Source organism: Rutilus rutilus (genome assembly GCF_951802725.1).
Source record: "Rutilus rutilus genome assembly, chromosome: 15".
Taxonomy (NCBI): domain Eukaryota; kingdom Metazoa; phylum Chordata; class Actinopteri; order Cypriniformes; family Leuciscidae; genus Rutilus; species Rutilus rutilus.
This window is the reverse complement of record NC_140220.1, coordinates 7,342,767-7,360,658: the sequence shown is the minus strand read 5'-3', so window position 1 is coordinate 7,360,658 and position 17,892 is coordinate 7,342,767. Positions and strand designations below refer to the sequence as shown.

The 17,892-nt window shown below is 37.2% G+C and overlaps 1 protein-coding gene across 11 annotated transcripts in view; it reads left to right on the top strand.

The window, feature by feature from the left end:
* afdna (afadin, adherens junction formation factor a) overlaps nt 1–17,892 on the top strand; it is a 119,435-nt gene that overhangs the window by 56,760 nt on the left and 44,783 nt on the right. For 9 of the 11 annotated variants that reach the window (XM_084433015.1, XM_084433022.1, XM_084433020.1 and 6 more), the window contains exons 4-15: nt 770–930; nt 1,167–1,324; nt 3,016–3,173; nt 5,226–5,319; nt 5,534–5,668; nt 6,399–6,440; nt 8,630–8,724; nt 8,824–9,077; nt 12,910–12,979; nt 13,067–13,173; nt 14,654–14,709; nt 15,712–15,917. In XM_084433015.1, the coding sequence (XP_084289141.1) occupies nt 770–930; nt 1,167–1,324; nt 3,016–3,173; nt 5,226–5,319; nt 5,534–5,668; nt 6,399–6,440; nt 8,630–8,724; nt 8,824–9,077; nt 12,910–12,979; nt 13,067–13,173; nt 14,654–14,709; nt 15,712–15,917 (1,536 nt within the window). The remainder of the gene's footprint in view (nt 1–769; nt 931–1,166; nt 1,325–3,015; nt 3,174–5,225; nt 5,320–5,533; nt 5,669–6,398; nt 6,441–8,629; nt 8,725–8,823; nt 9,078–12,909; nt 12,980–13,066; nt 13,174–14,653; nt 14,710–15,711; nt 15,918–17,892) is intronic. The other 2 variants (XM_084433018.1, XM_084433017.1) reach the window with 1 other exon arrangement.

The following is a 17,892-nucleotide window of genomic DNA, read 5'->3' as shown; positions in this document are numbered from 1 at the left end:
AGTAAGTGTAACCAGGAGCGTGAAATAGTGGTTCATGTCAGTAATTGATGACGAATTGCTTTTATATCAACTGTGAACTCAATTCGTTCATAAAATGAGCTATTCAGTTGCTCTCAGCTCAACCATTTGATGATGTAGAGCTGAAGAGGTGTTGTGACATCTGTCTGGCCGCTCTCTTGTAGAGTAACTTGTTCAGGATGCTTGAATATGAACTCTGCAATCCTTGCTTTGGCCTTTTATTATTCATTCATAATGCAATATTTTGAAATCCCTATGTAACAAATTCTGGAGTGTTTAGAACTGAAATCAATAGAAACTCATTGTTCCACATAATTCAGCATTAGTCTTTCACCACCTTTTAACTAATAATAAAAGTTAATAATGCAAAAGATTATTTAAAAATCATTTAAATATTAAATAAAAAAAATTTAAATGAATAATATTAAGTATTAACTGCTAGTACTATAATAAAAGTTAACATATAAATATTTTAAAGGTACTTCTCTAATTGGAAACTAAAAGCAATATAAAATCGAAAGTTAATATTCAAATTGTACAGTTTAATTTTAAATGTTTATTCAGAATGCAGTTCCAATAAGGGAGGAACAATTAAACATGAAAGAGGATGCTAAGAATTTTCTGGATTAATTCTACTATTCCTAATAGAATCCATGTGGGTCTAGCCATAACCTACTCTACTTAATATCTCACTGCAGTTTTTCTCAACATCTCTCTTTCTCTTTATTTTTCCTCTTGATCTCTCCACCAGAGAGCACTGACAAATGGCCCTGAGAAGGAGAAGGAGGGGGTGATCCAGAACTTCAAAAGAACACTGTCCAAGAAGGAGAAGAAGAAAGAGAAGAAGAGGGAGAAGGAGGCCTTTTCTAGAATTCCAGATGGAGACGATCACACGTTGAACCGTGAGGATGGGTGAGGACTATGATTTGCCTTGTATGATAGATGGGCACATAAAGGCTACAGTCGTTTTACAGGAATTTTAGTAAGACTCAGTTTGTGGGTAAATCGTATAAGAGCATCTTAAAAACCAAATCCACTCAGCTTCTTTTGTTTCACTTGTCCTAAGCAGTCGTGAAAGAACATTTTAGGTTTCTCTTTCTGTGGTGTTGTGCTGGATAGCTAATTTCTGCTAACTTTCTTCCTGATAGAGACTCCAGGTTGGCTGCTGAGGTATATAAAGACATGCCAGAGACCAGTTTTACACGGACTATTTCTAACCCCGAGGTGGTGATGAAGAGGAGACGACAGCAGAAGCTAGAGAAGAGGATGCAGGAATTCCGCAGCGGAGATGGTCGACCGGACTCAGGTTTGTACGGCACTACTACGTAAACATTTTCTACAGTGACACATCACCACTTGTATTTACATAGCAGATTATTCAGTAGAATCCACTGTTAATCATTTTGTATGCGAAGAGGCTAGCCAGTCATGATAGTGCTTATTTGCATATGGAAGTCTTACGACCAATTATTGAAACTACAAGCTACAAAAGCCGTTACACATACATCACTCCTACTAGCCGTTTTTGCGGGTTGAATTTTATGATATATACATTTTTCAATTGTAGTCTTTTAAAAAGGCTTCTGAAATAATAAACAGTGCAATGTAGTGTTGTAAAAATATAGATTTTTCGATACATTTTGATACTGAAATATCGCTAATGTTCGACAGAATAGATACACTGTACCAGCTTCGCTTTCTTGTTCTCTCATGACCTCTCCGACACTACACGCAGTTGAATTTGTGCATAATTTTACTTATTCCCACAGATTTTGTGCTCCCACCGAATGTGCGCGCACATAAAGCCACCTCTCAGTACTAAACTGAGTTTGTTTTCGCTGCTTTATGAACAAACCGCTAGTTTTAAAATCTTTCCGGTCTACTGACATTTGTTATTACATCCGCTTCAAATATTACAATGCTCATGATAACTTTTGTTAACTCTGCAATAAATAAATCCTCTTCATCAGCTAATTAGTCTTCGACATCGATGCCATAGAAATATACAGAGCTACCGCAAAAACAGAAGTTTTAAGACAAAATTCGAAGATGGCTGCACGCTCGTTTCTCTTGCGCATAAGGTCTATATGTGGATCTAGAAATCATTTGGTCCAAAAAAAAAAAGACCTTTCTGTTTGTTTTTAATGCAAAATGGGCTATGATGTCAGCAGTATGTCTCCATGGGATACCGTCAACTGTAATTTTATAATGAGAGCACCAAACCAGAACCCTGCCAGGTCCATTACACTTGTTGGGACCTTTTGCCAAAGAACCACCTACTTTCAATTTGGAAACCGTTTCAGGCCTCAACATAAAACTTTATATTCTAGCTCTGTTTACACCGACACCAAAAATAGCCTTTCTGTTCTGGGCAGACATGAATATTTAGATTTTCCAAGCTTATGTAATCAGGATAATAACGTATGTCTGCTACCAAGGGTTTAGACCAGAGGCAAATCCTCAATGTGACACACATAAAAAGTCTCCCAGTTAGTCATCACATTCACCCCGTCCGACAAGAGTTAAGCAGTGTGTGAAATGGTTAGAGGCACGTGGTGGGATTTAGATCCCAGTGTTGGGGATGTTTGAGTTCTCACACTGTGTCTGCTGCGAAACTAATAAAATCCTACTACCTGCATTGGACACAACCAAAGTGATTATTCAGAATATAGGAGGGTGTTTTAGGAGCAAAATTTCAGCTAATTCTGTTAGTGTAAATCGGCATTAAATCGTACATTGACTATGCTGTCAGCAGGTTTTTAAACTGATGCAAATGCCGAGTATTGGCCAAGTAATTGGCCATGCCAATATATCGGTCTGCCTTTGGAGCTGACTCAAGGTAGATAGAAAAGTTAATATGCATGATTATCAGCCAATTCTGATAATCTGGAAAAGCCAAGTATGATCTGATTAATTGGCCTCGCCAATGTATCAGTCTACTGCTAATCTCTGCACTATTAGCTCTTAATTCTTTTTGACATTATCTCTCTCATTTAGGAGGGACTCTGAGGATCTACGCCGATAGTCTGAAGCCCAACATTCCCTACAAGACCATTCTGCTCTCAACTACTGATATGGCTGACTTTGCTGTGGCCGAGGCTCTGGAGAAATATGGTCTGGAGAAGGAAAACCCTAGAGATTACTGCATCGCCCAGGTGAGGTTTAACACAGTGTTCGCTTTCCCCCTTTTTCAAGGGGATGCTTTCAGAGAGTTGTACTTCCCTATGAATAATTTGATGGTGCAGCATCGTTAAATATTGTAGAATGGACGGATGCACAATATATTGGTATTTTATTGTTATCCTGCCGATATTATAAATTTAACGATTTAATCAGTATCAATCAGAGTCTATGTTGGATTTTAAATTATGTGTGCTCCTTTCTCCCTGTTTTTACATTTAGATTACCTTTGCTGTCATCTAGTGCTCACTTAGTTAATCTTTAAAAACACTAATAAAAGAATCTGCTAAATGTATGAATGTAAATAACACTGTTAAATGTAATCTTTAACAAATCTCAAAATGTATATCCATTTTTCATATTATACTGTTATAATGTTGTGATGCCTAAATTCACTTGTATTTATGTGTTTATTTATTTACATGGTCCCTACAGGTCCTTAAAAAGTCTTTTTCAGTCAAGTCTTAAATATCTTAAATGGTGCAACAAAAGTCTTAATTATAGTTATAAGAGGGCTTAAAATCCGAGGATGGGAAAACAAGAACCACAATACGGCCTAATGTGATTATTAAACTTAAAAAGGCTATGATTCACTTAAATAAATGTGAGCGCTGAAGGTTTCAAAGTAAAAATATGTTTAGAATTAATAATAAAATAATAAAAAAAATCCCTATTTTAATAAATTAATTCAATTAATAAATTAACTATTTATTAATACATTTTTCATAAATAAATAAAAATTCCCTAATAAAACAGCTGAGAGTTAAGCCAAAATATGCAGTTAAATGAACACGTAAGGCACATGCAGAATTGTATTAATGATGGACCTTTTGTTGAAATCTTTGGAACTTTCTTCATAATTCTGTGGTTGCACACACCATGTGAGTCTGAGTTATTAATCATATTCAACGTCCCTTCCGTGTCCGTCTCTCTCTCGGTGGATCCCCTCCTCTTCCAGTGATCAAATCCAGCATATTTCATCAGGCCACCGCATGATTTATCTTCCAGATTAAAGCCATGAGCTGGCATCTGCTTCACCTCTTCAGCTGAGAGTAATTGAATTGTGCAGTTCTGAAGTGCCCCGCCTGCGCATGTTTAGCGCTGTATGCTGCGAGAGATATATACGTGGGGATGAGGAGGAAGTGTAGAGGAGGAGAGCAGAAAGAGCTTGAAGTGGCCGGTCTAATCTCTGCTGTCAACACATGACAAACATCGCTGATACAAAAGTGTCAACCTTGGGCTGTCTGCGCCCTTGGTCACAGCTCTTTTCAGCCGCCATCTCAGCCAATCACATTGAGAGTTTCTGAGAGAAGTGTGCCATCGTGACATCTTATCCCATCACTCTGGCCAATTTTAATTACATACACGACTTGTCCATAAAGCTGCCGTTAAATCGTGGCAGGGAGTGTGTATCTGTCACTAAAACAGGTGTTTACTGCCTGCCTGGAGTGCAAACTGAAATATTACTGTGCTTTGCCAAATAAGTCAAACTTTATTAGTTCTCTGGGCAACAGAATTGTATTTTTAAACTCTTAGGGCCAGATTTGCAAACAGCATGCACCGGTGCAAACCCCCTTTTGGTATTAAAAAACTATAGTCAGGATTTACTAAAGAGACACAGTGAAAAATTAGCGCTGAAAAGGCGTGGACAGGGTTATTTTTGTGGCTGACCTTATTGCATATGCATTTGTAGGAGTTTCAGATGCAAAATTTATGGGAGGAGAGTATTTAAATGAATCGTGCAAGGTGATATGCGCCAGTCGTTTTACGAGTATTTGCACCATTATTTACCACCCTAAAAAAGCATGTCTTAAACCAGATGCTAATTTGCGCTGCTCTTGGTAGATTACGTTGGTCATTATGGAAATTATCCGGATGCGTCTGTGTTCTTTAATTTGTGTGGCGTCAGTAGATCACGCGCAGAACTTTCCACTCCCATCTGTGCTTTAATGGGATTGCGCTCTCATGCTAATTTGCCCGTTTAGTAAATTTGGCCTTTAAAGTGTGTGCATGTTCACTTTGTGCAGGTGATTCATGTAAATGATAAACAAGTGAAGGAGACCATCCTAGATGACACCGATTGCCCTCTGCAGATCCTCAGAGACTGGACCAGTGATAAAGGTCAGCAAAACATACCATTTCTTATTCTGCTGTCATTTTCTGACACATTTTGGAATGTAGACACTCTTTATGCCAGTTATGCATTCTTGCATGCTTAAATTGCTAAAATTGCATTTAAAGGAGTTAGATTATAAAAAGGCTCTCAGTTACACCAGCGTATACCACCCCCTGTTGACTGTAATGTGCTATTACATCAAAATTGTCCATTTTACAGAGGCCTTAGTATTCCAGCTGAAAAAGCGTCCTCCGGACTACGTTCCAAGGAAAGGACGTAAGCCTGACACCAGGATGGGGCAGCAGGGATCCATTCCTCCTGAGAAACTGCCCTACCTGGTTGAACTGAGCCCAGGTGACATACACGCAAACATACACAATGACATCACATCCACTTACAAGGAAAATTAGAGCAGAAACAGAGGCTTTTATATCATAGAATGGTAGCAGAGCTGTTCGTAGATCAGTCATGCTGATTTAAGCCTGCGCTAGAGTTTCAGTTGCACTGATGTGACAGATATGAAGAGTGGCCCACCAATTGCCCACTGACATTCACGCATGAGTAGAGCTGTGACCAACAATTGAGTTCAGTCTCTGGACCGCTGTATAGTCAGCTAGTGAGAACCCTTAAATACACCTTAGTTTCAGTTGAGTTGATGGTTTTTTAGAGGTGGAAATTCGCATCATCTAGACCTAAACCTCACTAACGCTGTCTCTCAGTCTAACTGCTGCTTGCATACTGTTCCCCGCTGCTATGGCCCACAACTAACCCTCTCACTGAGTTTATAACCAATGCTTTTTAACTGCAAAGAGTTGACCAGAAACTCTCCTGATGTGTAATGACACCTTCTCTACGCTGGAAGCGACTGATTGATCGGAAATTGGAAATTGATTGACATATTTACTCATCTCTTGAGTTTGTGTCAGCAGACAGACTGACCACTTGCTTATGGCGCTTTTTCTCTTTCTTGCTGCGTTTGGTACTCCTTGGCTTTTCCTCTCTCTGTCTCTCTCTTTGGCGCGTTGTTGGCGTGCGTCCCGCCGTTCTGTCTGCTCCTGGCTCCTGTGCATGTGTCCCATCCTAGGGCGAGGGAGTCACTATGCCTACTACTACCGCCATCATGAAGGTAACACAAACCTGCCTGCACCTCCACCCCTCCCCTAGCTCTACCTCTTTCTCTCACACACTCTGAAAGAGAAATGTGTGCAGTTATGTGGTCTGATTGTTGACACTAGAGAAGATGGATGTGGTATTTTCTGGTAAAGTATTTAGTTTTACAAGCACATTGTTCCTTGTATTGGTAAAAAGTTCCCAGCTTTGCTCACTCAGACTCTTACATAATTGCTAAGGATATGTCAACATTAATCCGGATACATTTGAAAACGGCATTTTTGTTACAAAACTCTCTCCGTCCACACTAGCATTTTCAAGCGTTTTCCAAAAGTGTCTCAGCCACACCTAGTGCGCATGCGTAAAACCTCATAAAAGCTCACTGAGATGATACAGACGGAGTAGACATGATAAAGTTCTCATGTTATTCTTCTGGCAGGATCATTTTATTTAGCTAAATATCTCACCATTCACTAATGCATCCATTTCGCACTCAGTCACCATTATATGTTTGGTCTAAAACACAACTGCTCTCATGTTTTGCCGCAGGACAGCAATTGTGGGTGCATTTTCTGGCATCTTTGCAGTACTGTGATTATGAAGAGTTTACAAAGTATCATATCTTTAGCAACAGTGTGAAAGTGAATAGAACATAACAGGCATACATACTTATCGGTTCAATGTACATCACATGACTAAAAATGCGTCTTCGTTTTCAAATACCTCTGTTTTCAGAGTTGCGAAAACACCATTTTCAAATGTATTCACTTGTATAAGCATTTTCAAAAAGCTAAATTTTCGCAGGACAGAAACGCTGTATCAGTGTGGATGGAAGGCCAAAACGGAGAGAAAAAGATGCGTTTTCAAACGAAAAAGTATTAGTGTGTACAGGGCCTAAATATCTATTTTTACCATGTATTCATGGTTAGAGATCCTTACCTAAAAGCCAACATGACCCGGTTACATGGTCTTTTTTACAAAAATGTCTCTAAAATTACTCTAAAGACTTTTCACCTTATGTCACCTACATTATTATACACATTATTATACGTCACCTACATTATTATACGCTGTGTCGGGCTATTGGCTATTAAAAAACCCCACAAAACATACAAAACACATGATGTTTTTAAATCTTATTTCCTTCTTTTACTGTTTGTGCTTTGCATTTTGCTTATAACTCCTAATTGCCAATCATCTCACTAATCTTTGATTTAAAATATAACCATAACCATCCCATCATCATTTATAACACTGGATTTCCTGAAAAAGTACTTTGTTTCTTAGCAAAAATAAAAAAATCGTGATCAGGTTCCAATTTCAGGTAAATAAAAAAGTACTTGTTTTTGCATAGTATTCATAAATGTACTTGACAATTATTAGTAAGGATGTGTCATGAGGGTTGACTAGTCAATCAAGAAACAACTAGTTGATGAGTGAGGTCAGCATTTACAGTATATACAGTACCATTAAAAAAAAAAAAATTCCATGTCTTTAGAAGTCTCTTCTGCTCACCAAGGCTACATTTATTTGATCAAAAATACAGTAAAAACAATAGTATTGTGAAATATTTTTACATTAACTGGTTTCTATTTTAATATACTTTAAAATGTAATTTATTCCTGTAATGCAAAGCTGAATTTTTTTGCATTACTCCAGTCTTCAATGTCACATGATCCTTCAGAAATCATTCTAATGTGCTGATTTGTTGCTCAAACATTTCTTACTACTATTAATGTTGAAAACAGTTGTCCGGCTTAATATTTTTGTGGAAACTGACAAAAAAAAAAAACAGACAGAATAGACAACGTTTTTTTGTAACAGTAAATACATTTATAATTTACAGTCACGTTTTATCCATTTAATGTGTTCTTGCTGAATAAAAGTATTCTTTTTTTTTTTTAATCATAGTGTCCTCAAACTTTTGTGCAGTAGTGTATTTTTAGAGGCAGTGCTTTAATTAGCATACTGTACAACCCCGGAACACCCTCTCGGGGGAGTTGCATCTTTACATTCAGGGGTGAAAACAGCCTAATTATACAGTAGACGAATTTGGAAACATGTAGTTTTGCATATCTTTTACATGGCCTTAAGCACAGAAGTGACTAATGGGTTGTGCCAACGTGCACATGCTTGTGTTTTCAATTGAGTAAAATGTAGAAAACACAAATGTGTGTGTCTCACTGCTCTGTGGCTGCTCTTTAGATGGGTCAGACTCCAGGGATAAACCCAAACTCTACCGACTACAGCACAGCGTCACTGAAGTCGGATCTGATCGGAGTGAAGAGGGAAACATCCAGGTAAGGAAAACTCTTGGCAACTTTGGAGCAGGCGTAGTACAATGAAACGGGGAGAAACGTTTAAAGACCTAAAACTTCCCTGATTTTCCCACACTGCAGCTGGCTGGGCCTGGGATTCTGCCTCACCACTGCGACCTGATGCATGCAGACGGCTTGGTGACCGTGACCCCTGTCAGTTTGGACGCTGAGACGTTTGTAGATGGACAGCGGATCTCGGACACTACGGTTCTGCGCAGCGGTGACACTGTCCAGTTCGGGGCCACTCACGTTTTCAAATTCGTAGACCCCAGCTACGACCACAGCATGTCCAAGAGAGACCCAGGGCTCATGATGAAGGGAAGACACAAATCAGGGTGAGAGATTTTCATTTTATCAGAAGTCACGTAGAGCTTATTTATTACATATTTATTTATGTAGTGCTTTTCAGAATACACATCATTTCAAAGCAGCTTTAAAAACAAAAACAAAACAAACATGATGTTCATGTTTATATCTTAATATCTTAATATCTTCATGACTTAATTACATTTAGCAGATTAGAGCTGAGTGATAATATAGTTCAGATTTTGTCTTTGAGATATGCTATAGAGAGAGAGAGAGAGAGAGTGAGAGTATACTGTATGCATGCAGTATGCATGTACTATATATCCATCTTTTAATATATTACTAGGCTTTAATATAGTTTAAATGTTTTGACGATAGACGATAGATCTTTTCTTGACCAGCTGTGGCTGTATTGCACAATGAACCATCTGTTGTTCTGTGTAACATTAGACACAGCGCTGGGGAAGCTTCTTTTGTTGCTTGCCCAGCTACTTATTGAAAGTAGTTAAACTTACAGACAAGCTATTCGTTAAAAAATAAAAGAGCCACAAAATAGAGTTAGGAAAAACAGGGAATGTTTTTCTTTATATAATGATAGCACCTATACATTATGACTGTTTTTGTTAAAGTTGACTTCAAAATGCTACAGATGCGAACTAGTATGTCACTGTTCTTCATGAGATGGTTTGCACTTGTGGAGCCATTAGATGGCAGTATTTAGATGGTTAAGTGTCTTACTTGCATATTCTCGTTTGTTTGTTCTCTGTTTATGACGTTTATATCTGTGACTGCCGTCACTCTGAATGACCAGTGCGCGTTGTGTTATGGGATGCTCTGCTCCTTGGCAACAGGAGTTTCATGGTGTCTTCTGCAGTGACTGTCCTCTCAGATTTCGAGTCTTAAATGCAGCCTTTACTGTGAGAAATGTTGGAAAAGAGGCTGGAGGAGTGACAGGGAGAGGGTGAGCAGAAGGTTATGTCGGCCACAGGCGGAGAGAGACTCTATAATCTGATCAGCGTGGGTTGGAGAGGGGTGTGTCCCAGTGTCATTTCAGAGAGAAATGCTGGCGAAGTGTGTTTGAGACAGGGCGGAGAGTAGTGACGCTCACACACACACACACACACACACTTCACTGTAAAACATATCAGACAGGGAAGAGAGGAGTCGAGAGCTGTCCTGGTGAGTACATCCATGCTTTACACGAGTTGTACACTTGAGTGATCAGGTGACCATGAAGATTTGTTGTATTGTTTATTACTCTCAAACTTTGATTTAATTATAAGCAGCCTTTATTTATTTATTTGAGTTTTTGTTAGTTTTTTTTTTTACAGTTTTGGTATTATCTAATAACAAATGTGATTAAAATATTAGCGCTCTTTTAACTCTTACACTCAAAAGTTTCTTTTGAAACTATTTTTAGTGGTTAGTTGACATATATATATATATATATATATATACTTGTATATTAGTTAAATAAAAGTGATGTCCCGAGGGGATATTTGTTTTTAATGATCCTACAAGTTAAACCATCAAAATATGAGGAACATATTTTATTATTATTATTTTTAAATATGAGGAAAGAACAAAACATTTTTATATGACAAAATTATTTGGCAAAAAAAAGGCAAACTACAGCAAAAAATGCATAGAAAACCAAAAATCTCACAAGACAAAAGCAGACCTCAACTACAACATATTTAGTTATATTCAAAAGTTATACCATTCAAAAGTTTGGGTATGTTATACCTGTATGTAATTATTAGTCCTGTCAAATCGATTAATCACATCTAACACAAGTTTTTGTTTACATAATATATATGTGTGTATATATATATTATATAACTGTCTGTGTATATACGGTTTAAACACACACATATTTATACATATACTGCACAGATACCTATAAATGTGTATACGTATATATACAGACACGCAGACAAAAACACACACACGTATGTAATATATATAAATTAAAAAATATATATACACACATATATTATATATATATAACTCATGTTAGATGTGATTAACCGTGATTAATCGATTTGACAGCACTAATAATTATATATGAATTCTTGTGAATTCAAATGTAGCCTCAAGAAATGCATAAAACATTATACATATACATTAATTGCATAACACACCAATTTTCCCAGCCCACCTCATTAGTAATAGTTTTATTATTAGATTATGACTGTCTGTTAGAACGTGTGAGCTATGCCCCGTGTTGTAATTCCTGTTTCTTATGTTGACTTTTTTGAGTCAACTGAGTTTTTTTCCCTGCAACTCTGCAAATGATTTAGTGTTTTGAGCTGTTTGTGTGAGCATGTAGATTCCATGCAAGTATGTGTATGCGCTGTAATGAAATCTGTGGTCATTTCAGGTCATTCGTTCATAATGTCTAGGTTCAATTAGGTTCATTTCCTGCATTGATTTGATGTGAAAACATGTCATCTCTTAGCAAACGTGTTTGTGGCAGTAAGCAGAAATCTCTAATCTGATGTCCTGATGTTCCGCTGGATTACAGCGGTGCTCATTCCAGGACAGGGAAGCTTGCTGATGGGAAGGATCAGACATGGGCTCAGTCCTTGTAGTATCTGATTTTTCTGATTATGTGCTGTAACACATATGTACAAAAATTTACTTATACTGCAGGTTAATGCAAAGAAATTTTGGGGGATGGTAAGATTTTTTTCTAATGTTTTTGATGGAAGTCTCCTATGCTCACCAGTTCTGTATTTAACTGACCAAAAATACAGTAAAAACAGCATTCCTCTAGTCTTCAGTGTCACATGATCCTTCAGAACTCATTCTAATATGCTTAGCAATGTTGAAAACAGTTGCATTTTTCAAAAGAAGAGCATTTATTTGAAAAAAAAAAATCTTTTGTGACATCATACATTTCTTTACTGTCACTTTTGATCAATTGAATGCATCCTTGCTGATTAAAAGTATTAATTTCTTTAAAAAAAAAAATCTCTTTTTGTAAATCTGCTTCATGTTGTGTATTGTAAACAGCATTGCACATTGCAACTTTAGGTTGTCTTTGAACATTTTTGCTTTACTATTAATACAGCAGTAGATCAATTTCTGATCAAAATCAGTTCTGCTCTCAGCTATCAGAGATTTGAATAAGAATTAACCATTTTTTAAATATTACTTGTACTGTTTGGAGTTACATAATGTGGAGCTGTTTTCGCACTGATGCCAGGCTTAATATATTATCAGAATAATCATATCTTTTGGTTTGCATCCATCAAGTTCCAAAAAAAGGACTGTACCTTTAATTTGTAAAATATTGAATTCTCTGGATTATCAAAAATGGACATCACCACTTGGTTATTTAATATATAAAGCAGCTTTTTGAAGTGCCCACACCCAAGCTGCAGTATAGATGATACCTGGATATACTATGTCTATCTGAAAGCTGAGAGCTGGATACAGCTGTTTGACAGCTGTTGAACACGGTAGCAGTTTGCTGCCTTGTAATCTTGTTTTTACGGTACTTTTCGTTTGTATCATTTTCGTTCAAACACTGTGTGGGTGTATCGTTAGTCTGTAGGATTCCTGCTCATTCATTTAGCCTGGTAAGAATGTTGGCGTGTTATTGATTGCCTTCAGAGCTCACACACACACATACGCACACACTCTCATGTATCCGGGTGTTCGTGAGGCTGTGTGCCGCTGCTGTTGTTTGACTTTCCATTCAGCTCAGGTTTAATGTAATTGTGTGTTTTAGAGCGTGTGCAGGTCTGTTTGTTTGGCCACGGGCAGTGTTTACTTTCATGACATCTGCTGAAATTATTGCTTTTTTCCTTTTAACCCCCCCCTTCTTTTTGTGTCTGTCTTTCTCTATCCCAGAAGTGTCGCAGAGACGACCTTTGACCTTCACGGGGACATTCATAGTGGCTCTGCTCTCCCTACAAGCAAGGTGTCACATCTGCCTGCTTCATTTTGATCTCTGCATGTATTTGTGTGTGGTGTGATGGATCTCTTATGGGATGTTTGGTTGTTTCAGAGTTCAGGGAAGCTGGAGATGGAACGTCCAGGAAACAACAGTGAAAGAGGCCTGGTGAAGCCCATGATCAGAGGAGAACAGCAGGACTTTAACAAGCTTGACGGAAGGTAAGGACTTGGCCGCAAAATAATCTGAAAAATGAAAAGGTCTCACAAAAAATTAATTCTTATCATCTAATTGAACCATCCCTAATGTAAATTTAAGTTGCAATGCATTATTTTCAAGATGATACAGATGTCGCGCACGTTATGTCAGTGAGTGGTCTGTGTGAAACAAAGCGAAAGCGAACATTTTCCACCTGCTGTCTCTCATTAAAGGACAGGGCTAAGCGATTAAGAAACATGGATGAATGAACAATATAAAAAGTATGATATGCTTAATGGTACTAAAAAGAGTCTTTGTTTTGCTGTGGGTTGCTTATAAGATTTTGGTCATATCACTCAAAGTGGTCATGTTATTAAAGCTTAATTAGTACACCACTAGCCTAGCTTAGCTAGTTATCTAATAGCCTAACAATTTAGAAAAATATATTATTATTATTATTATTAATATTATTATTTCAGATTTGTGAAGACTGGGTAAGGCTGTGCACCACACTCAATAATCCCCCTTTTCTAAGTCTGAACAAAAAATTGTCCATAGGTTGTTTTAAAAGTTAAAATGGATCAGAATTTGGTAACAGACCAAAATAAATAAAAAAATTATTCTTAAAATTACTACCACGTCCTTATGATCACTTACACACAAGTATTTTTTTCTGAAACATTTAGATGAAAATAATATCATCTTGTTGTGTAAGCCCATAATGTTCCATAAGAGAGAGGAAATAATTCAAATAATTTTGCAAATAACTATGAATTATACAAAATAAGTCCAGGGACATTTATTCAGAAAGTAATAATATTTATAATAACCATTATTATTTTATTAATAGTAAAATTAATCAAATTAAAATATTGTTTTATTAATGCACATTATTTTGTTATTATAATTATTTTAATAAATGTTGCAAGCCTTTTTTTGTTGTTGCATAATTCATTATTATTCTAATGTTAAATTATGCAAAATAAGGCCATTGCCATTTTTTGGGGGTGATTTTGATGTGATGTTGCTTTAAATACATTCAGAATTCTGCTGATTTACCTCTGCAGTTGCGCAGAAAATATGATAAAATCTGATTTAGTGTATGACAGAAAACCATGTCATGTCAGTTGCCTTCTCTGTTCAGTAACAGCAAGTTTTGTGCATGTCAGCTATCAGTCAGTGAGGGTCTCTATGGAGTCGGTGCCGGGTACAGGTCTCTATATGTAACCTAACCCTGTCTCTCTGTCTGAACCTGAGACACCTAAGCCCGCCGCTCACCTGGCTTCAGTCTCATCATCAATAATCCAATGGAGATGAGAACACGCATTCACTCACACACACACACACACACACACACACACGCACAGCACAGTTTGACATCTGTGACAGGATGTTGTACGGCAGGACAGGAGCGGGGTCTCTTGAGCGGTGGGCGTCTGTAGACAGTGGTGTCAATCTGTCCTATCTTAACTGGTTCATCGAGCAACAGTTCTTTCCCTGCAGGTCCCAGGACGGCCCAGAGCTCACACTGCCGGCCAGCATTGAGTTCAGGGAAAACTGTGAGTACCACATCCACCTACAAAGCAAAACCGATTGATTTGTGCTGTTTTCCTTTCTGTTTGTGCCTTCTGACCTTAACTGGGTCATGGATCGTGTGTTTTGTCTGGTGTATGGCGGCTTTTTGTTTCTGTACATGTTTTGCCATTAGCTTTTCCTGGGTGTTGCAGACACAGTATAGCTGTGCTTTCATTGGCTGTGCTGATTACAAATCAGAAAGCTAATTATAGAAATCATTTATGGTTAGCTGCATCATAGATCAATGGATGGAAAGTATTGATGACTGCTAAAAAACCCGTTCTATCAGTGTTCAGTCAGTTCAAGATCATTTATATTTTAATATATCAATTTTTCTGTGGAAAAATCATTCTGTCCATAAAAAATACTTTATACTTTACTTTACTTTATACATAAGTTTACTACTAGGTGGCAGGAGTGAGTGTTATGCTAGGAGACAGAGATGTTCTTCTACTATGCACAAAAAAATAATAATAATAGTAAAAGTAAATAATCACCCACTATATGTTTTGTTTGCATTCATACATTCCAATTTGCATATTTATTTAGTTGAAAGCATCTGTTGCATGTGTTGTGAGTTATGGTTAAGTGTTGTCATGTTATGTTATATGTGTTATATGTAATGTGTTATTATTTGTTATATGTATGTTATGTGTTATCATAAGTTATGTTATGGGCTAACTAAAAGCAGGATCCTTATAACATAATTTGCAAGCAACATAGACTTGAATGAAATGTCACAAAATGAAATGTATTATAAAATATTACAGTTGATTTTTCCACATGCTTTTCACTGCAAGTTATAATAGCCTAATCAGTAACATGGCATTTCCGGCTCAGGTGACTGGCTAAAAAAAAAAAAAAAATCACCACACACCAGCCATGCAACTGCCATTTAAATGAATGAGCATGCTAAAATCTAGCTCTCTCCTTCTTGGTCCATCCCATTTAATGTTTCCTTTATACCATCATTACCCCCCCCATAGCCGAAGATGCCTTCTTGTCCGCCATCATTAACTACACCAACAGCTCAACGGTGCACTTCAAGCTGTCTCCCACTTACGTGCTGTACATGACCTGCCGTTACGTCATGTCCAGCCAATACCGGCCCGACATCAGCCCGTCCGAGCGCACGCACAAGGTCATCGCCATTGTCAACAAGATGGTGAGCATGATGGAAGGAGTTATCCAGGTGGGTGTCTGCAATTTTTACTAGAATTATCTTCTGATACCTTATTTTTTACAATGGGAGTCGTGTGTAACTTTATTATATTATTACTTTAATATTAATACTTGGACATGTCGCTGTAGCTCCGATGTAGAGATCTGTCTGTGGAGTTACATTATACATGCTTTTGTAGTTTTAGCGTTAAAGCTTGTTTCACTCTGCTTTCATCGATTCAGGTCATTGCCTCAGCAAACAGTGCTTAAACTACTGCACTCAGTGTTTCCCCTGTGTTTGTTTGTATGTGAATGTCTGTGTGTGTGTGTTTATATCTGTGCCTCGTTTTACCTGATTCATGAGCCATATTTACAGCAGCGAGAAACATTTCTTATTATTCTCAATGTTGAAAACCGTTGTGCTGCTCAATATTTTTGTGGAAACAGATTTTTTTTTTCAGGATTCTTTGATAAATAGAAAGTTAATAGAACAGCATCTATTTGATTTTTTTTTTGGTAACATTTACTGTCACTTAATCAATTTGATGCATCCTTGCTGAATAAAAATATTAAATTAATTAAAAAGAAAATCTTACAGACTCCAAACTTTTGAACAGTGGTGCATCTATCAGCAGTGCGTAATGCGTATCATGAACAAGACTGAATGAGCCAATTCTACAGAACAGTGAAATCATTCACAGTAACATCAAGAAGTCGTTGTTGCTCATTTGCATAAAGTTAAACTTTTCTCGGCTGCACATGCACTCATTGCATTGCCAACGTTCACTTTCATCATTTAGTCACCACAAATGACTGTGAACGCCTCTTTACAATTCAGAAATGAGGTCCACATGCTCTCTGTTTATGTTCTTTTTCTGGTCAGTGCCTGCAGTTTTTTTGAGTGGCCCACCCAGGTGTTCAAACTATATATCTCATAGGCTTACTGCAATATTCAAATGCATATAGTTGTTTAATAAATATTCCATTCCCTTACTCCTTATAACCAGACCTTATTTGGGGTTCAGCATCTAAAATGAGAGACAGACTGTCATTTATATGAACGGATTCAGTCTGTCTCTTTAAAAAACAGCATTAGTGTCATAAATCATTTAAAGGTTGATATTCTTTTTCTGTATTTTCGGGAAATCCAAAATTTTTAACCTTAGAAGATGACAAACATAATGTCAGAAAAAGAGAATGAATTCATTTTTAAGACCTGGTTTTAAAGCTGTGCTCCGTTTTTAAAATAGAAAGATGTTAGAATTAGAATGTTCCTAATTTGAATGTTTTTATTTGGAGTAACTTTTCTAGGCAATTGGTGCTGCATGATTTTAATACTCCAAAAGATTACAAAAAGACCAGTTTTAGGTCGATGCAGACAGCAGAGAGTAAACTGGACACATGACTGTTACATACATTTTCTAAAATACATTTTTTCACAGAGTTCTTTTTCTTATTAATAATGTTAAAAACAGCTGTGCTGCTTGATATATTTGTAGAAACTGTGATACATTTTTTTTTTAATAGAAAGTTCAAAAGAAAAGCATTATACATGTATTTAATGTCATTTTGATCAGTTTAATGAATCCTTGCTGAATAAAAGTATTCAATTCTTTAAAAATATATGTTAGTACAGTAGTGTGAATGACCTCATGCAACTTTAAAAAAAAACACTTTCCCCTGTATCTACATAAGCATTTCTGCAACCTTCCTGAGATCTTTTATCTATGCCGTCCAGCTAGTGTTATCCTTGGCATCAACTCAAGTCAAGCCGTTGCACGGGCAGGCGTCCTTACAGTGCAACAGTAATTATAAAAGCGAGTAAAATTGCTCTAGATAATTGGTTCCTAACGCTGTGACGGATCCCACCACATAGAGTCAAGCCTTATGTGGTAGAACGTCCCGTACGGCAGTGGGTGCAAGATGATGATGTGACCTGTTCTGTGTGAGCGCGTGTATGTCTATGTGTTTACATGCCTGTGAATTCTGTCCATGCCATGGCTGTT